General features: G+C 35.6%; 1 protein-coding gene across 1 annotated transcript in view; it reads right to left on the bottom strand.

Moving 5' to 3' along the window:
- Positions 1–21,868, bottom strand: part of ARID2 (AT-rich interaction domain 2) — a 170,349-nt gene that overhangs the window by 2,930 nt on the left and 145,551 nt on the right. Inside the window, exons 17-20 of the mRNA XM_082850788.1 lie at positions 11,849–11,987; positions 11,671–11,756; positions 8,710–8,833; positions 8,530–8,621 (exon numbers count right to left, since the gene is read on the bottom strand). Coding sequence (XP_082706914.1) covers positions 8,530–8,621; positions 8,710–8,833; positions 11,671–11,756; positions 11,849–11,987 — 441 coding nt within the window. The remainder of the gene's footprint in view (positions 1–8,529; positions 8,622–8,709; positions 8,834–11,670; positions 11,757–11,848; positions 11,988–21,868) is intronic.

Below are 21,868 nucleotides of genomic sequence, written 5' to 3'. Positions count from 1 at the left end.
ATGAAACTGTTTAAAAAAAATTGAGATTGATGTCTAATAAGTTGGGCATCTTTTCATACATTTTTTGGCTGTTAGGGTAGCTGCTTTTGTAATTTCCGTATGTACATACTCCACACACCCAAAAGAATGGCTAAAATTAAATATTAAAATTACAATAGCAAATGTTGGCAAGTATGTGGAGCAACTGAGACTCTCTCATAACATTGCTGGAGGGAGTGTAAATTGATAAAACCACTTTGGAATTGTTTGGCGTTATGTACTAAAATAAAGCACCAGTGAAATCACCAATCCTTCATAAAAGCTCAACAGAAATATGTACATATACGGCCAAAAAGTGTTCATAGAATGTTCACAGCAGCATTATTCTTAATAGTCCCAAACTGGAAACAACCCATATGTCCATCAAAAATAGAATGGAGGGCTTCCCTGGTGGTGCAGTGGTTGAGAGTCCGCCTGCCGATGCAGGGGACACGGGTTTGTGCCCCGGTCCAGGAAGACCCCACATGCTGTGGAACAGCTAGGCCCGTGAGCCATGGCCGCTGAGCCCGCGTGTCCGGAGCCTCTGCTCCGCAACGGGAGAGGCCACAACACTGAGAGGCCCACATACCGCAAAAAAAAAAAAAAAAAAAAGAATGGAAAAAGTAAATTTGAGTATATTCATACGACAGAATTTTATACTGCTATATATACACAGTACTACTTCATGCAACGTGAAAGAATTTCACAAACAATGTTGAGAAAAAAAAAGCTAGCACAAGAAAAAATATACTATATGATTTTACTTATATAAAGTTCAAAATCAAGTGAAGTTAATCTATGGTGTTACAGATCAGGACAGTAGTCCCACAGACAAGGATGGGGTAAAGACTGGGGTCACTCGGAGGGACTCCGTGGAAGTGGTGTTGATCAATTTCGTAACTTGGATGGTTGGTTATGTGGTGGTTCACTTTGTGACAGTTCATTGAGCTTCACACTTGTGTTGTTTTTTACTTTTCTTTAGGCATGATTTACTTCAGAAGTTTATTTAACAAATTTTTAAATGAACTATAAAATGTCTACAATTTATTTTCTGGGAAAGGAAAAATAGCCATAAAAAACTCGATTTAAAAATAACCTACTAAGTGGAATCAAATTATTTCTCCTCTATAATCAATGAACATTGTGACAAAGCAAAAAGCCTTTACTTTCAAAAGCTTAAATAAAATCATATTTTCCAAACTGATGAACAGTCACATGTTAAAAAGTATTCTTTCTTTTATTTTTATGTCACATGGATAAAATTAGAAAGACTACATTTCAATCACTAGGATGATTTTAAAGTAACCATTTCATTTTTGATATAAACTAATATTTTTTATATTGGGAGGTTTTAAAGAATTAAATAAGCACTCACTAGATAAAAAATGAAATATGCCTTTTTTGTTGTATAAAATGATATTCTTTCAATTTCAAAAGTTCCTTTATCTTTTTGATATGTTTAACAAAGGATAAACATTGTGTCACTTTAATGCACTTAATAGATAAGACATAATTTGTAAGTAGCATTAGTGAAAACAATTTAAGACACAAATCGGCTTTTAGGAAAATAGCACAGTTCGATGCAAGTTTATCTCCTTTCCCTCCCAAAATGAATGAAAGAAATTTATTTTCTGGAGGAACTAAACCAGAAAGGGTTAGGACTTACAGAGACATAGACTGCGTGAAGGAAAGTGAACGTACTCGACCCCAGTGAGGTCCTCCTGCCCACCCCACCCCCAATTCTGTTTCCACAGTGCACGCCCTCACGGACTCTCCTTCAAGTTGCCCACTTCTAAAGGCAAGGAAATCAAAGATTCTTCCCTGGAGAAACAATCTCTACGAAGACTGACGTCTGAGGGGCTTCTAGGAAACAAACTGGTTCATCGGGGGTCACCCTAAAATGGCAATCACTAGTGACACGTGGGGGTCATGCACCCAGAGCTTCCAACTAGCTAGCAGGTATTTCATTCCTAAAATATCACACGAAGCCCCCAATCCTCAGACATTTCAAGTAATTTCGAGTACACAGCAACCATACTAGGAGCAGAAGAAACTTCAAAAATACTGGCGCTAATATCCTGAGAGGGATGAGCAAGCACTGTATTCAACCTATGAATAGGATGTTACAAAAACAGCAACAACTGACAACTTAAAAAGAGCTCTTAGAATTTAAAGCATGGCAGATGAAGTAAAAATGCAGTAGATTTGATGATAAAGTCAAGGAAGTTTCTAGAAAACAGATTAAACAGACAAAATTGAAAGCTGAGAAAGAAAAGAAAGTTAGAGGATCACTCTACAAGGGTCTAGCATCCAAAAAAACCCAGAAGTTCTAGAAATGGGAACAGACAATGGATAGCAGGGAATTATAAAAAGAAACATTTGAGAAAGTTTCCCACTACTTAAGGACATGAATCTCTTGATTGAAAGGATCCACTGAAATGAAATGCCCACTTCAATGACAGCAACAACAAAAAACACCCACAACAAGACACAGCATTCATGAAATTTCAGAATAACAGAAATCGGAAAAAAAAAAAAAGACCCTAACAACTTCTGGAGGGTGGGGGTGGGGGGGAATAGATCTCATACAAAGGAATGGGAATCAGAATGTCACTGGACTTGTCAACAGCAAAGCTGCATGCTAGAAGACATTAGAGCAATGTCCTCAGATTTTTAAAGGAAAGTGATTTTTCAATCTAGAAGTCTATATCTAACCAAACTATCAAGACTAAGGGTAGACTAAAAACATTTTCAGACAGGTAGGGCCTTGAAATTATTGGAGGATGTACCTTACTGCAATGAAGGAGGAACTCAAGTAAAAGAAGTAAGTAGGATTCAAGAAAAAGGTTTCAACGTAGAAGGAATTCCCAAGGACAGCTGTGCACCAGGCCTACAAAGTAAGCTGTCTAGACTACCAAGGCCAGTTTCCAAGGGGGAAAAAATGTAGAACTGATAGAGGTTTAACAACTGTGTTTTTTAGATAGCTTATACATAGGCTTGAAAGATACTGATTGAAATATATGGGAAAATCAGCATTAGGCCCATTAAAAGCTAATGAAGAAGCAAGACAATCATTAACCCTGCAAAAACAAAGAGAGAAAAAGAAATGTAAAACAGTAGCACGGGGCTCAGCATCAAACAACACAACAACATCTGATTTAAGATGTAACAATATTATGAGGAAATGAAAAGCGTAAGGAAGAGAGGTTTTAACAGTGTTCAATAGAAAGAGAGTCAACAGGTAAAGTGTAAAATAGGTAAATTAGGAAACAGTAACATAAACATGTTATTTAGAAACATGGAGGCAAACACCAGAAAAATTAGCTCAACTTGTTGAAAGCTCTTCCTTGGATGTGGGTAGGAAGGGTGAAGTAGGGGACTATATAGTTTGTTATAAGCTTTACCATTTAATTAAAAAAATTTTGTAACAGCTTTATTGAGACATAATTCATCTACCACACAATTCACCTGTTTAAAGTGTAAAATTCAGTGGTCTTTAGTATAGTAACAGAATTGTGCAACCATCACGACAATCAATTTTAGAATATTTTCATCATCCCCCAAAAGAAGCCAAATACTCATTAGTAGCCACTCTGCATTTCCCCAAATCCCTCCTTTGTTCTTGTTTTTAGTTTTAAATTGTGGTAAAGTATACATAATACAAAATTTACTACTTTAACCATCTTTAAGTGTGCAGTTCAGGGGCATGAAGTACATCGACACTGCTGTGCAACCATCACCACCATCCATCGCCAGCACTTTTTCATCTTCCCACAACCAACAAGAACGCCCCCACTGCCTCACTCCCCCAACCCCCTGCTGGGGGCTGTTACACTGTTCTACTTTCTAGGTACCTCATTTAAGTGGAATCATACAATATTTGTCATTTTGTGCCTGGCTTATTTCACTTAACACACTGTCTTCAAGGTTTATCCATGTTGTAGAATGTATCAGAATTTCATTCTTTTTTTAAGGCTGAGTAATATTCCATTGCATATACACACACATTTTAGTTATCCATTCCTCTGTTGATGGACTGGTGGGATGCTTCTACCTTTTGGCTACTGTGAATAATGCTGCCATGAAAATGGTGCATAAATATCTGTTCAACTCCCTGCTTTAAATTCCTTTGTGTATATACCCAAAAGGTAGAATGAAATGTTTCATTTTTTGACAAATGGCCACACTCTTTTCCACAGTGGCCGTGCCATTTTATATTTCCATCAGCAACACACAAGGGTTCCAATTTTTCCACATTCTTGCCAACACTTAATTGTTTTCGATTTTTTGTTTGTTTGTTTTTAATAATAGCCATTCTAATGGGTTTGAAGTAGTACCTCATTGTGGTTTTGATTTGCATTTTCCTAATGATTAGTAATGTTGAACATCTTTTCATATGCTTATTGGCCATTTATTTATCTTCTTTAGAGATATTTCTATTCAAGTCCTCTGCCCATTTTTGATTTGGTTTGTTTTCTTTTTGTTGTTGAGTTTTAGGAGTTCTTTATATAGTCTGAATATTAACCCCTTTATCAGATATTTGATTTGTAATTCTTTTCTCCCATTCTGTTGCATGTCTTGTTATTCTATTGACAGTGTCCTCTGATGCACAAATTTCTAATTTTGATGAAATCCAATTTACGTTTTCTTTTGTTGCCTGTGCCATTGGTGTCATATCCAAGAAACCACTGTCAAATCCAATGTCATGAAGCTTTTTCTAAGAGTTTTATAGTTTTAGCTCTTACTTTTAGGTCTTTGATGCATTTTGGGTTAATTTTTGCATATGGTGTTAGGTAAGGGTTCAACTTCATTCTTTTGCATGTGAATTTCCAGTTTTCCCAACTCCATTTGTTGAAAAGACTATCTTTTCCTCATTGAATAGAGAATTGGCATCCTTATTGAAAATCATTTGACCACATATGCAAGGACCACATATGTCTGGGCTCTCCATTCTGTTTCCTTGGTTAATATGTCTGTCTTTATGTCACTAAAGACAGTACACTGTTTTGATTACTATAGCTTTGCAGTGAAATTTGAAATCAGAAAGTATGAGTCCTCTAACTTTGTTCTCCCTTTTCCAGATAGTTTTGCTATTCAAGGTTCCTTGAGATTCCATATGAATTTTAGAACAAATATTTCTATTTCTGCAAAAATGTCACTGAAATTTTGATAGGGGTTGCGTTGAATCTGTAGATTGCTTTGGGTAGTATTGACATCTAAGCTATATTAAGTCTTCCAATCCATGAACAAAGGATGTCTTTCCATTTATTTACATCTTCTTTAATTTCTTTCAGCAATGTTTTATAGTTCTCAATGTACAAATCTTCCACCTCCTTGGTTAATGTGATTATTTTATTCTTTTGATTTATTGTAAATAGAACTGTTCATTTCTTTTTCAGATTGTTCATTGTTAGTGAAAGTATCATTTGATTTTTAAATAAGACCCATGTGTTACACTGACAAAAGGTATATATCAAAAAGAGGAGAAACATATTGCAGTTCTCCAAAGCTCAAGTTTAGTCATAAAGGAGATAAACTGCATTTTAAAAGTTTACATTATTTTTATTTATTTATTTATTTTTTGCGGTACGCAGGCCTCTCACTGTTGTGGCCTCTCCCGTCGCGGAGCACAGGCTCCGGACGCGCAGGCTCAGCGGCCATGGCTCATGGACCCAGCCGCTCCGCAGCATGTGGGATCTTCCCGGACCGGGGCACAAACCCGTGTCCCCTGCATCGGCAGGCGGACTCTCAACCACTGCGCCACCAGGGAAGCACAAAAGTTTACATTATTCAATCAGATTCTGAACTTAAAATTTTAAAAAATGCTGACATTTCATACTCTTCAGTATACTGTACTGTAAGAATGAAAGTAAATTTCCATATATCTTCCTGTTGACCTGTAATTTTCTTATTGCAAATAGAATTTGCTTTAGTTAAAAAAAAAAAAATCGCACCCGTTAACTTACTCCACCAGAGACGAGGAAGTATATCAACAAAGAATTATCTTTTGCAATACCCGATTTCCTATACTTTTTTCTTCACATATGTTTTGCCAGATTCTGTCAGTACTCCTGCTCTAGCAAAACTCCTCATTACTGGAGATATTCGATAGAGGTTCTACATGGGGATTTCAACCCAGACTGGGAGGGTGAATGGGAAGAATTTAATGGATTGTTTTAATTCTTCTGCTTCTGTTTTTCTAAGATCATAGCACCTGAAGATGCCAAAAGACATCTAGAAGGTTTAGAGTTAAATAAAATAACAAGATCAACAACAAAACACAAACTGTAAGATGAAAACTTTGGTTCAATAATTATATTAGATGTAGCCAAAGTGGCTTTGCTGTAAGCCTAAGAATGTACAATTTGAATGTGAGGGAAAAGTTATAAAATTACTTTTAGAATTCCAACTGTCTACACAAATTCCAGATCAGAACTCTAGGAAAAAATGAATTTTTGAGACCTTCTTCCCTTCCATCTGTCTATCAAATATTTATTGAATCACTGTTATATTTCCAACACTATGTTAGGCACTGAGGACACAAAAACAAAAATATTCAACCCCTGCTTTCACAGATCTCATCATGTAAGGTGGTAACAAAGCAATGTGTGGGGGGCACCTTAGGTCAAGGGTAGGTAGTGAGGGAGATGTCAGGAAAGGAAGAGGTGACCTGGGTTGAGTCTTGAAGGAAGAATAGGAAGTAGGGATTATCTCTGATGTATTGGGCAATTGGGCTACAAAGATTAATCAGAGAATCTGTAGTTAGGTCAGTAGTGGAAAAAAGCCACATAAATAACTACTTACAAAACAGTAAGATGAAATGTTATAAGACAGACATGTTACAAAAATAGAGAAGAACAAACTCAGTGAGGAAGGGGAACACAGCATAGGAAAAGCAGCACACAGAAGCCAACGTCTGAGCTGAATCACGGGGGCTTGCAGATACTAAATGGGCCACAACACAGGGAGGACAGTATAGCACTGGAACAAACGTACAAAAGTGAGACACGAAAGACGTCTTGCATGGTTGGAATCTGCATGTGGTTTAGTTTGGCTAAAACTGAAATGTAGCAAAAGGAGGGGTGAGGAGGAAAATACAGTGAGAAAGGAAGGAAGAACTCATGAATGAAGCTGGGAGATGCTAGTGACAAAACCTTCATATTTCTTCTTTTTTCCCTGAAAAACTATGCTTGTTTTTCATTTGAGTGTTAAGAATTTTTCTTATTCCTCTGTGGGAATACTTGATACACTAAATATAGTAAATTTGTCATTAAAAATACTTTTTAAAAACTTTAGTTTTAAGTTTTATTCATCATTAATTTGCAGAAGCTTTAAAGTTTGATATAGTTAAATTAATTGTTTTTTTTTTTTTGTAATCGATGGCACTGTTTTTATGTTTGGAAAGTCCAGTTGGAAGGTTACTGCAAGAAATATCATTAAAGACCTAACACAAGGTAAAATGGGGGGAGAAGAACCAAGGTAGATTCGATTAATAGTATGTGGGAGGAGAGAGACTAGGAGAAAAAAATCACTATCTGGAAGGCAAGATGCATCAGAGGACACCTTCCCAATGAAGGAGCCTGAGTTGGGTCAGCTGAAGATGGAGGACGAATAATACTAGAATATTAGCTTCAAGCTTCAAGGGAGACAAGGGAGGCAAATCCACATTTGCTCTCTCTAGGGTTAGAGTTATTGTTTCCAGTTGCTATAGATCTACAAAATCCTAAGTTTTCTCTTAAGTTCATTAAAATGTAACTTTTAAAACTTCAGAGTATTATAGTGAATCTCAGCACACGTATGGCTTTGATGGTTTCATTAAAACGGTAATTATCAAACTGAATTCCATTCTAATTCCACATGATTCAAGTGAGCAATTCATTTTTCCTCCCAGTAAACTCCTAAGTTTTCTCTTGTAGATCTACTTTTTGCTCTAAATTCTATGACACCAGGGCTTCCCTGGTGGCGCAGTGGTTAAGAATCTGCCTGCCAATGCAGGGGACACGGGTTCGAGTCCTGGTCCAGGAAGATCCCACATGCCGCGGAGCAACTAAGCCCGTGCTCCACAGCTACTGAGCCTATGCTCTAGAGCCCGCGAGCCACAACTACTGAGCCTGTGTGTCACAACTACTGAAGCCCGTGTGCCTAGAGCCTGTGCAATGCAACAAGGAGTAGCCCCTACTCGCCGCAACTAGAGAATGCCTGCACGCAGCAATAAAGAACCAATGCAGCCAAAATAAATGAATATAAATAAATAAAATAAACTTAAATTCTATGACCAGCAAGAAATTTAACCTAATGAAACAAGTTAAAAGAAAACCTTTTGGTTGTTTCAACTTCTATTTTTTTGGCTTTTAAGAATCCATGATGGCCTGAGCTTGACATAAGCTTTCGGACATATCCAAAAATTTATGCAAAAAGCAGTGAATAAAATGCAGGCATCTAACCTTATTAACTTATGGGTAAAAGTAAATAATCTAGATTCACTCTGGCTACAGAAAACAGATTACTCACCTGCGACCACATTCTGAATATTTACCAATATTTTTTAATATTAAGGCAGCTGTTAGTCGGATGTGTTTAGTTATTGGTCCCTCTTTTTCATCCTTAAAAAGGAAAAGAAAAGAAAAGAATAAAGATCTAAATCACACAGCGTGCACACATTTACAGACAAGGCTTTCGAGGCTTACTCACTGTAAAATCTCGAAAGACAAGGTTTCTTGATCCTCTCCTAAGAGCCATAAGGGCAGCACTGGGATGATTCACAATGGCCTTTTGTGCTCTAGGAGTTGAGCTTGTGCCCCCTACAGCTGGCTGCCTAAATTGACCAGAGAGAGAAAGAGATTGTTAACATGATGCAGCAGACAGACTGATAACGAATGACCAACCTGCCAACCCCTAAGGTGGTTACTCTGAAACTCTGGACACAGGGTGAGTAAAAGCTCCCATGGCCCAGCAGTAATATTCACTCTTGTGTCAGCCTAGGCATAAGGGCTCTCGGTATCAAGGAGAAGTTTCAAGTCTTTTATTTTCCGATCTATCAACTTTAAAGCAAACAACAGATGTTCTGGTACAGCCCATATATCAATACAACATAGTATTCAAAGTTGTGAAGTTCACGTCTTTGAATGCAATGTAAAGATGTTAACAAAGACTAGTCTACAATTTGAGCTGCAAATTATTTTTGCTAAACTGTACCTAGGAGTAAAATAATATTACCTGAGAATGTACTGGTATATGTATAGGTCACCCAGGAAAAGATAACCTAATATGATAATAATACAAAATTATGCCAACTATTACACTTCAAACTATTACTATGTTCCATAATTTTTCTTCATTATTTACTAATTTCAATCAATTCTTTCAGTATAGCTCTACTGTCCTTTAGGAAAGATACAGAATGGAGGGACTGCAGAGGTAGATTTTATATAAAATCAGATTTCAAACTACTCTAGGTCTCCTTTGCCAAGCAGAAAAATTCTATCAGTATCTGCTGTATTCTGGTGGGGCAGGAGTGGCGAGAGCACTGGCTCACAGTGAGGAAATCCTATTTCTGACACTGTAACTAGCTGCACGACTTTCAAGTTCAGTTTGCCCCTTTGTGCTTCAGGTTTTGCATCTGTAAAGTGGGGATATTTCTGGCACCTTTTTACATGAGTAAAGTAATTCTGAATATTAAGTAAGTTAACATAAAAGCAATCTTTAAATTGTAAACCACTTTTTATCTATATCTACTTATAGATGTCTACAAGTAAGGATATCTATATATGGACACAGATGAAAATTATTATTAGATTTTATGTATAAGTGACAAAGATTTTTGATTGATTGTAACTGATATACCAAATATAGGTTCCTCCAAATTTGAGCAAAATCAAACATACTGCAACATACTCTTATAGGCTACATAATACATAGAAATTAAATACAGTTCACCCTTGAACAACATGAGAGTTAGGGGTACCCACTCTCTCTGCAGTGAAAAATCCGCATATAACTTTACAGTTGGCCCTCCATATCCACAGTTCCACATTTGTGGGTTCAACCAACCACAGATGGTGCAGCACTGCATTATTTACCGTGACAAAAACCCGCATATAAGTAGATCCTCCCAGTTCATATCTGTGTTGTTCGAGGGTCAACTGTACAGTGAAATTTACAGAAAAAGATACTTGGCAGAAAAATGACTTTCTACTGCCTTTAGGGGAAAATCCAAACTCATGATTATGGCTTATGAAACCCTCAGCTATTTATTTACTCCTCATTCTTTGGGTCTCAGTTTGGATGTGCTTTCTACCAGAAAGCCTTCCCTGGTTTCCTAGGTTGGTTTAGGTGGGCTCTCACAGTGTCTTGTGCATATCTTCATTTTAGGACTTATTACACCATATAATAAGAATTACCTATACCTCTCATTGCATCTCCAGACTTGAAAACAGCAAAACATCTTGGTCACGTATACCTCGTGCTATACCTTAGTGCCTAGCACGTGGAATAAATAGTAATGGAGAGAATAAAGTAAACAGTAATGGAATAGATAAAGTATGTAAGCAGCTTCTGTGTTCCTATACTTCTGGTTCTCTGTCTAAAATTTCAACTCTGTGAAGTTACACTATATCTTGTTCTTAGAATTCCCTATGTCTGGCATAATGCCCAGTACACAGCAGTATCTCAATAAATGGTGACAAATTAATTTATTTTCACATTATGAGAATTTAAAATACAGTTGTCCCTTGGTGTCCACGGGGGATTGGGTCCAGGACCCTCTGTGGATACCAAAATCCTGGAACCAATCCCAGGTAGATACCGAGCGATGACTGCATTTGCATATAACCTCCACACATCTTCCTGTGTGCTTTGAATCATCTCTAGACTACTTATACACCCAATACAATGTAAACGCTATGCAAATAGTTGCCAGTGCATGGCAAATTCAAGTTTTGCTTTTTGGAGCTTCCTGAATTTTTTTTTTCCAAGTATTTTTGATCCCTGGTTGGTTGAATCCTCAGATGCCGAACCTGAGGATATGGAGGGCTGACTGTATTTTTCAGGTTACAGAGTTTACAACTAAAGGCCTCAGAAACAGAACAGGAAATACTATGTAAATCTAATAAGGACCTTACAGGAATCTACAGCTAACTCAGAACTTGACTACAAGCATGTGTTCATGAAATAATAGGTAAATGAATAACCATATAGTAAATGTGACATATACAATTTTATATTGGACCCTCACATGACACCTTGGCCTCTCCTCAGGAGTAGCTGTAAGAATAAATCTCTTTGCCATTATCAAGTACATGTTCAACTACTCTCTCAAAGGACAAAGAACCATATATTTATTTCCAGTTTACAAAGCATTTCTCATATATCATCTGTCATTACTTCCAATGACTTGTCTACAAAGTGGAATCAAAATATTAGAGCTACAAGGTACTTACAGACCATGTGGTCCAGCCAAAATGAGAAGTGATTCCTAGGGCATTTACACAATTTGAACAGGGTCACATACATAGCTGGTTAATGGTAGAGGTGGACTACAACCCAGGTTTCCTGTCTCCCGATATACTAAATTGCCTTTTATTACTAAGTTTTGCCTGGTTTCCTGATTTGTCTTTTTTTATGTGCAACAGGAAGTGAACTCAGATTCCTTACTTGATAGAAGATTTCTGACTTCCTGCTTGTCCTGGTTCATCTTGTTTTAATCCTGCAAGCAGGGCATCCTTTGAACAGTGTTTGTCCTTTTTGAGAAAGAGGAAGTAAAAAACATATGCATCAAGATCTTTAACACAACCAAATGAGTTACAAACCAAATAGTATTAAGAAAGTGTACCTGTAAGTGGGTAATGAAAGAAAACCTCTGTCGCTGAAAAGGCTCACAACCTTCCCAAAGACACTGCCCTGGATATACGTCCTTCCCTCCATGTTCAGTTGCTGCATGGTAGAAAACCTGTGAGGGGGTCTGAAACCACCTACAAAAAATAAAAGCAGTAGAAGTTTTCTAACACTTAGGTATGTTCTTTAAAATAGAAAACCTGCTCTCCTAATATAAAAGCTCCAGATCAATGTATAGAAATATTAAGCAAAACAGTACAAACAAATTTCAAGTTCATTTCATTTCAAAGAATATTTTTTAAATTTCTGCTTATACTTAAAGTCAAATACTCAATTGTTCTGAACACTTCTGGTAATTTGTTTTAAGCCTAGTGTTTCACTCTTAATTTCCTACCTTCAATGAAGGTCAGTCAAGAATCTCTTGAAAGTAAATAAAATTTCATTTTAAAACACAACAGAACATTATCTTATAAACAAATACCATACTCTTGTACTTTTAGAAGCTGCTCAAGCATTTATCAGATTTCATATTACATATAATAAACTCTAGCATATTCAATCTAAAAATCTAAATGCTACACATTTTGGTGACTCTGACGTTTTAGTTGAATTCACATTTTGTATGTCCATCTATGTTTAAGAAGTCATGTCTCTCCTTTCTCCAACATCACCCCCTATTCACTCACAGACCCTGAGGCTTAATAGTAATAATACAAATGCCTGAGGGTATCCGGCCAAGGACAGAAACCTGAAGAAAATCAGATACTATACTCCCTTGTTAATTAGAATACATGGTAATGAAAGAATACTGGAATCCAGACAGCAAAGAATACGTTAAAAGACTTCAATTACTAATTAGTAACTCAAATATTTATACAGTCAATAGCTTTGAAGTTTATGGCAGCTCTCAGGATCTAATTTTTTATGGATGTCAGATAAACGTGTCTGTATTTGAGCCAATTTTTGATGTGGAGCACATATATAATATTTCAAATTAATATTCCTTCAGGAAATGATGGGCATTTTAAAATAAATTTTAATCAAAAGAATTAAATACTGAATTATAAAAGACAAGGTCAAAAATCATTGTAACTGACATATTTCATACCATTTATATTCATCTATATAAATACTTACCAAAAGTTTATTGTAAAACTATAATGGGTTCGAAGAATTAATATTAGTGTAGTGTGTTAAAGTGTCCACACTACCCAAAGCAATCTACAGACTCAATGCAATCCCTATCAAAATTCCAATGGCATTTTTCACAGAAATAGAACAAGCAAGCCTAAAATTTGTATGAAACCACAAAAGACCCCCAAAAGCCAAAGTAATCTTGAGAAACATGAAAAGCTGGAGGCATCATGTGCCGTGATCTCAAACTATATTACAGCTATAGTAATCAAAACAGTATGGTATTGGCATAAAAACAGACACATAGATCAATGAAACAGAACAGAGAGCCCAGAAATAAACCCATATATAGTCAATTAATTTGTGATAAATATATGATAGAAAAAAATACATTGTCTTCAATAAGCAGTATCGGTAACACTGGATAGCCACATGCAAAAGAATGAAACTGGACTGCTCTCTTATACCATACAAAAAAATTCACTCAGAATGGATTAAAGACTGCAATGTAAGGCCTGAAATCATAGAACGCCTAGAAGAAAACATAGGTGGTAAGCTCCCTGACATAGGCTTCAGCAATGATTTTGTAGATTTGACACCAAAAACAAAGCCGACGATAAGCAAAAATAAACAAGCAAAAATAAACAAGTGGGACCACATCAAACTAAAAAGCTTCTGCAAATCAAAGGAAACAATCTACAAAATGAAAAGACAATGTACTGAATGGGAGAAAGTATTTACAAATCATATATCTGATAAGGTATTAATATCCAAAATATATAAAGAACTCAGCAGCAAAAACCCAAAAACTAAAAAACGGGTCAAGGTTCTAAATAGACATTTTTCCAAAGAAGACATACAGGTACATGAAAAAATGCTCAACATCACTAATCAAAACCACAAAGAGATATCACCTCACATCTGTGAAGATGACTACTATCAAAAACACAAGAAATAAGAAGTGTTTGTGAGGATATGGAGAAAACAAAACCCTTGCCCCTGTGCACTCTTGGTGAGAATGTAAAGTGGTGTGGCCACTGTGGAAAACAATATAGAGGTTTCTCAAAATATTTAAAATAGAACTACCATATGATCCAGCAATTCCTGTTCTGGATATTTATCCAAATAAATGAAGACACTAACTTGAAAAGATATGTGCATCCCCATGCAGCATTATTTATAACAGCCAAGATACAGAAACAACCTAAATGTCCATTGACAGATGAATGGAAAGAAAATGTGGTACACACACACACACACACACACACACACACAGAAATATTAGCCATAAAAAAAGAACAAAATCTTGCCATCTGAGACTACTTGGATGGACCTCAAGGGAATCATGCTAAGTGAAATTTGTCAGACAGAGAAAGACAAATACCCTATGACCTCACTTAATATGTGGAAGCTGCAAAAAAGAAAAACAAAACAAAACAAGACAAACCCTCCTACTAAGCTCATCGGTAAAGAGAAGAGACTGGTGGTTGTCAGGGGCAGGAGATGGGAGGGCGGAATGTGAAATAGGTGAAGGAAGTCAAAAGGTACAAAATCCTAGTTATAAAATAAATAACTCATGGGGATGTAATTTTTTAAAAAGTTTACTGTGTAACTAAAATAAGTAAGTACATTTTTAGTTTTGGAATTTCTTTTACTTTTCAGTACTTATAATGTGATTTCATTAATATGAAATATATGACTGGAGTGCAACTGTCACAAGAAAACAGTTCTTATTGTACTTTTAAGATTTTACCTAAATACTATTAATTTATTAATTGAAAAGTAAAACTGTTTACACACACAGATACACAAACCAAAATCCAAACGTACTACTACTTGTCACTAGTCAAAATGGTATCCATTTTTAAACTATTTTGCAATACATTACATGAATCAAGTTTATTTACAATACACAAAATTGATGAATTCACCAGTCACAAGAAAGAAGGACGAAGTTAGTATTTCTTTAGATCAATTTAAATTACTAAATATACAAAACACTGTGTGTGTGTGGTTTTAAGACAAGAATTTTTAAGTGCTCACTTTACCTGGCCAAGACAGAATCTACTATTTCCCTCTTACCTACTATGTTTCCCTTCATCCTAAGTCTATTTTCTCTTTATTCATCTAACTGTTCGAGTCTTACAAACCAGTCTCTGACTGACTATGGTACAAGGTGAAGTTCTAAAATAGTGATGAAGTTGGCTACAGTGATCATATGAGGATGGAGAGAAGTTAGGGATTCCAAATGCCCTAAGTGGAATATCTGGATTTAAAATGCTTAAATGTAATTTCAATGCAAAACAGTGAGTTTTCAGAACACTATGGATTTTTCTGAGATGGAGAAGAATAAGACATGAAGTGGGATGTCACTACTGTTTACAAGTGTGTCTAAACAATCTTCCTACTACCTTTCCATCAACAACTTACCCCAAGTCCCCCAAAACAAACAACATGTTCACTTAAAGAGATCAGAAAAATTCAAAAGAGCAACCAAATGAAAATAAAAATTCTCTGTGATCCAATTATCCAGACTGCTAACATTTTGGTATATATGCTTTAAGTCTTCTCTGTGTATATGTGTTTTTTAAACAAAACTGAGTCTGTTTTGTTTTTTTAATTGAAGTATAGTTGATGTACAATGTTGTGTTAGTTTCTGGTGTACAGCAAGTGATTCAGTTATACATATATTTATCCTTCCCCCATGCCCTTTCCCCTTTGGTAAACATAAGTTTGTTTTCTATGTCTGTGAGTCTAAGACTGGGTCTGTTACTGATACAATTTTATATACTGCTGCCACAGCATGGTTATATGGTGCCTTTGCACAAATCTAAAGAACACCTTCCTTAAGATTCTTTACTGCCATCTGCTGAAAAACTGTTGTAATAAATATATAATTTCTGGCATGTACCATCTGAAGGGTGCCTCCCCTCCTCCCCACACACAACCACAGGCAGACGAAATGGGCAAATAACATTTCTCTGAAACACATTTTACTTACTGTTAATCTAGCTTCCAGGGTGGCTGGGGGCTTAAATGTGATGATACGTGTAAAATTATTTGGCAAATAGTATGCCAACAATAAATTATCGTCACGATCGTTATTACTAGTAGTAGTCGTTGTAGTGGTGGCACTGGTAACCTCTTTTTTTTTAACCTTGCCCACCCGACTAATCATCTACTCTGAGATCTTTCCCACAACTATTCCCAAACTGTCAAGCTTTGATCAATAAAATTTAGCCCACCTCCAAGTTAATGGTCCCGATTATCAAGTGACTCTTACTATTACTCACAACCCATTTTATTAATTTCTGCTCCTAAAAACATTCCCCACAGAAACTGCTCCAAACTTTCACATTTTGTTAAACACTGAACCTCAATCTTACTATTTTAGAGCTCATCTTCACCTGTATTAGTGTATAGGGACTTTCATATCTCTGAAGAATAAAAAAAGATTTCTGAAGGAACTTAAGTTACTCTATTAGAGCTTCCTTAACTTCCTTTTTCTATATAATAAATCTTCTGTCATTAATCATCTTTCCTTCCCTTGGATATTACCCAGAAGTAGTCACTGTTTTCAGAGTTAACTCCTTCACTTATACACTGGATTCTATTGTGTTCCTTCATAAACTACCCGTTCTTTTGCATCTTCTATCTTTTCCTTTCTACTGAATCTGATACTTAAGTGTAACAATATAAATGTTACTCCAACTAAAAACAATAGAGACAACACTTTTTCTTTGATCTTGTTACTTTCACAAAAGATAGAAACTAGATTTACAATATTTGACAAAGTGATACAAAATTTAATACCTAATTCATTTATTATAGTAACTATATCTGAAGCTTTTTTTCTCAGTCATTGGCCATCTTTCAAAGATATATATTATTTTCAATTACATCATCAGTACAATTTATAATGGCTAGTCCCCTGCTCATTAGGTAAATAACTGCAGCTAAAGCTCAGGATTAGCTTTTATGCTTTCACTGAAATCCCTTTCAGCCAAATTCCTTTTTTCTTTTATCCTAGTGAAAAGCTGTTTGGTTAAACTAAACAAGTTATTCACAGAAGGCTACTAGGTGCAAGTTTCCTGATTCCAACTCCCCTAAGCAAACAATGAAGGTTAAATCACTGTGTACCAAAACTTTTAAAAGCTAAAAACCATTACTTTATTGGTGTAATCTATACTGTGATTATTATTGTCACTTTTCCTACCATCAAACACTTCCTTAGGCATCATGAAAACAGAAGTGAAGTAAATGAAGCACACTTTTTCTACTACTTTAAGATTTCGTTACTTAAAAGCCTGCAATCTATGCAAGGAGGTAATATATTAATAATATATTTTAAATGTTATGATATTTTAATAATTCACCATATGCAAAAGAACAGCTTAAAAGCAAACATCTGTATCTATGAAGCTAAGATTGTTTTCTTTGTCTTTAAAACATAACTAAAAGGGCTGAAAATAGCACTTCAGTTCAGGTAGTTTCATTTACAGTTTTCTTAATTGCTCAAGTTCTTGGCAGGCTATTTTTCTTTAATGACCAAAAATTATTCCATATCCCTCTTAATAGCCCTCCTGCTGCAAAAAAAATTTAATTTGACTTAAAACACATGGGATATATATTTTATAAGAAAATTTTAGTTTAGAAGCAAGGTGTGCATTTAAATGTTAATAAATGCACATAAATGATATATCAAAAAATCTACACTGCAAATGTATTTTAGGTTTAAAAAAAGCTATATTATTAGTTGTAGAACAATTACCTTTTACTTCAACCCTTGACATCTAGTTGTTTTACACAGATAATATTCTATGGCAAAAGAAATGTCAAAGGTACACATTATTTGTATTTAAAGATTTAGTAAAAAGCTGCTAAAACTTGGAGATGGGGGAAGCCCAAACCAACAACCTTGCTGGGAGACTAAACCCAGTTTATTATATCCAGTTGTTAAAGTTCAAAATATAAAAAAAGACAACTACTGGGAATTCCCTGGCGTTCCAGTGGTTAGGACTCTGAGCTTCCACTGCAGGGTGCACGGACTCGACTCCTGGTCAGGGAACTAAGATCCCACAGGCCACGCAGCACGGCCAAAAAAAAAAAAAGAAAAAAAAGACAGCTATTAAAAGAAATTAGTTTATTGCTTTAATATAGGACTAAAAATTACAAATGCAAACTGGACAGCCCAAAATCAGTACTTGTGTTCTTGGAAACTAAATGTTGCTGTTGCTACAGAAATGAATTCTCCACTCTCAGCTCCTTTACCCCAGTCAGTCCAGATTCAAAGCCACAGACAGGAACGACTGACTGACTGGCTTAGCTACCACAGGCAATGAGGAAAGAGGCAAGTATCTGGTCTATCGTCCTGCCTCCCAGTAACAATTTATGGGAAATATGTCAACCGAGGAAGGGGGTTCCCAAAGGAGGACAGGCAAAACCAACTGCCTTTGGCTCTGCCTCCTTTCCTCCTAATAAGTAACAATATCAATAATATTATAATAAAATATTAATAAAAGTAGTAATATTACTAAAAACTAACAGAGGAAAGGATTTCTGTATTTGCTCTTTGATCCTCTAGCACCAACTCCTACTAACCTACTGTTCTGTGATGCAGTCATATATTTTACATAGCAAAACAGACAACATATTCTCAGGGATCTTGTTTAAATATGCTTTTAAAATGTGAACCCTCTTGGGCTTCCCTGGTGGCGCAGTGGTTGAGAGTCCGCCTGCCGATGCAGGGGACACGGGTTCGTGCCCCGGTCTGGGAGGATCCCACATACCGCGAAGCGGCTGGGCCTATAAGCCATGGCCGCTGAGCCTGCGCGTCCAGAGCCTGTGCTCCGCAACGGGAGAGGCCACAACAGTGAGAGGCCCGCATACAGCAAAAAAAAGAAAAAAAAATGTGAACCCTGCACTAAAAGCTGAATATGGGCTAAAATAATAGTTATTTGAAAAGTAGTATGGAAGTATATTTGCACAATTTAGGCATTACAATAATGTTATGCTTAATAAACTAAACATAAGCTTGGAGATAAAAATAATGGTGATGTGTGTATTCGTGTGTTTTTAATGAGATAAATAAAGCACACAAATAAATTTGAGACTTTGGATACTTGCCTGAATTTCTTGAAAGCTATGGCAGTATACTACCTCACACTGTTCTTGACAAAGCTGCACACAGTGTAAAGTACCTGAACTTCTGTTTGCTCAGGGCTTATTATGTATCTGGCATATTCACACACATCATGTTATTTGAATTCTATGATGCCTCTCTGAAGAGGGCAAAACTATCCCCACTATACTGCTGAGGAAACAAGCTTTCTATAACTTTCTAGAGCCACAGAACTATGTGGCAAGAGCTGGGATTTGAAACCAGATATGTCTAACACTAAAGATCTGATTTTTTTCTACTATACTAGAATACATAATTGTTTACTTGGATAATATGTATACATTCATTACTTGGTAAAAACTGAGGCACTACACTTTTATACACAGTATCTATTATGCTATAAATTTTTTCTGTTTTTAAAATGTTGGCAAATTCTGAAAGCATACTAGGCTTGAGATTAGCATTGGTACATAATTCTCCTTATTTTGTACGCAGTTTCCAAAGAATAAATAAAGAATCTACAGGCTAGATTCTCACCCCAAGAAATTATTTTCCCAAATATTTTAAGTAACAATGAAAAGGACTTCAACACAATTTGGCAAATTTGTCTCATGGTATATAACTTTTTGCTTTCAGGTACCATCTTTAAGTAGTCTTTGGTATTCAGTGTCTGGAAGAAGGAAGCAAGGTAAAAAACAAGCAAACAAAAGAAAACAAAAATAAAAAACAAACCAAAAAACAATTCTGTCATCAACTGTGGAGGAAATTGGGACTTTTCCTAATAATACTTTTTTATTTACGGCAGGTCAGTAGTTAAGGAACACAAGGAACACATACTCCTCAAACTGTTACCAAAAAGACTATTACATGAAATTAATCTTACATTTATAAAGGCTTATTAGTTGTATTAGCAAAATACCCAATGATTCTAGAGCTTTTACATAAAATACAAATGATTTTATAAATATAAAAATAGCACAATGATGAACTATTATCTTGATGGTTGAAAAGACACAATGCCAACAAACTAGGTCAGCAAAGAACTGTTGACTACATAATCAATCTAGTTAATCTTCATTCAATTAATGCACTCAACAAATATTAATTAAAAGCCTTTTATGTGCCAGATATTGTACTAATGTGAAAAAACTTCCAGAAGCCAAAGCATCAACCCTCTGAAGGTATCTTCTGGTTTTATGACCACAAAATTCTGACAAAAGATGCTATAAAATGAATTTCATTCTCCTATTCCATGTAACCCATCCTGTTGATCAATCTTATTGATTAATTTCAACTTAAACTGGCAACTTAACTAGAAGTAAGCAGTCATTGATGAAGGCACAGTATCATGAATTAGAAATTTCCACTCTGGATATCTCACTTGTCAAATATTTTCAAATAATCAAGATGGCAGTTTCATATATCACTCTCAACGGGTCTTTAGATACTTCTTTACAGTAAATAAAATATATAAAAATGCCATCAGTTTTTGTTAAATATTTCAATTTTTTAAATTTTACTATTAAAAATGACTACAATATTTTTGAAATTTCAATTACTAGAAGAAATTAAAGATTTACCATAATTTTTGGATGATATTTCTAGACAAAGTAGAAGCACCTTTACTGAGAATACAAATTCTAGTACCTAAAGGTTTTTATAAGTTTTTATTCATTCGTAGCATAGAGTGAGGCTGGTGGTTATTATTATTTTCTATTATTTCCCATGAGACCAACAGTTATTTAAACCTCACCTTGATACAAAAATATTATTCAGACTTGTATAGTAGGAGTAATAAAACCTATGTTAGAATCTTTAGGAGGAACTACAACTGTATAAGGTTCAGTAGGAACCCAGTAATTTGAACCTCAGCATCACTTGAGTAGATTTCAGGGTGGTCAGGGAATATTGATTTTATTAGTACAAATAATACTCCCTGGTTCCTAGACAGAAGTTTCCCTGTTGGAAATGTTTGTTTAGAATAAATTTGAGATCCTTTACATTTCTTGTTTGACCTTTAATGATGGAATTCTAAATAGAAAAACAACATAGACTATGTTCCTTCCAAAGGGAGAATAATTTTCACCTTTTCAGTAGCAATTATTAACTAGATATCTATGAGGAAAAGCATATTCTAAAAACGTGGCTTTCAAATATCTTTATAGCAGTAGAACCCGTTGTGCAAACAAAATATGACTTAAAACCCCTATCCATAAGGCAAAAAGCAGAGATCCTATTGTTGAGGTAAGTTGGAGGGGCTCTCTCAAATTTCTCCTTTATCCCGACACTGCCCATTCAAAGAACACTGTGGCCAAGAAACATAGCACTGAAAACAATGAATGTATATTCCTGGCTACCCAGAGGTATTGAGTGCTTTCGCCAACTACATAGAATTTAAAAAGCAGTACATAGGTGTTTTTTATTACAGGGAATTTTGGGGGTATCCTTTCTTTGAAAAAAAAAAGACAAAATATAATCATACATTGTTTATATATTTCAATTATAAACTGATGTAACGTCATGCTGACAATATATTAGTAAGAATAAGGACCTCTAGTTTCTGCTCATACATATAAAGAGCTTGGAAGTTGTCACTCCCGTCCTCAGAACAAGAAAAAGCTGAACAAAATGAAAATTAACAATTCGTCTTAAAATATCAGAGAACTGAGGTCACAAGGCAAACTCTTTCCCTGAAAACTAGACAGACAGTTGAATACAGAGAAACACAAAAAACTGCTTAAGTCAGTAACTGGTAGGAATACT

This window comes from Leucopleurus acutus, assembly GCF_964270905.1.
Source record: "Leucopleurus acutus genome assembly, chromosome: 11".
Lineage (NCBI taxonomy): Eukaryota > Metazoa > Chordata > Mammalia > Artiodactyla > Delphinidae > Leucopleurus > Leucopleurus acutus.
Note: the sequence above shows the minus strand (reverse complement) of the source record. Positions and strands in the feature narration are given on the sequence as shown.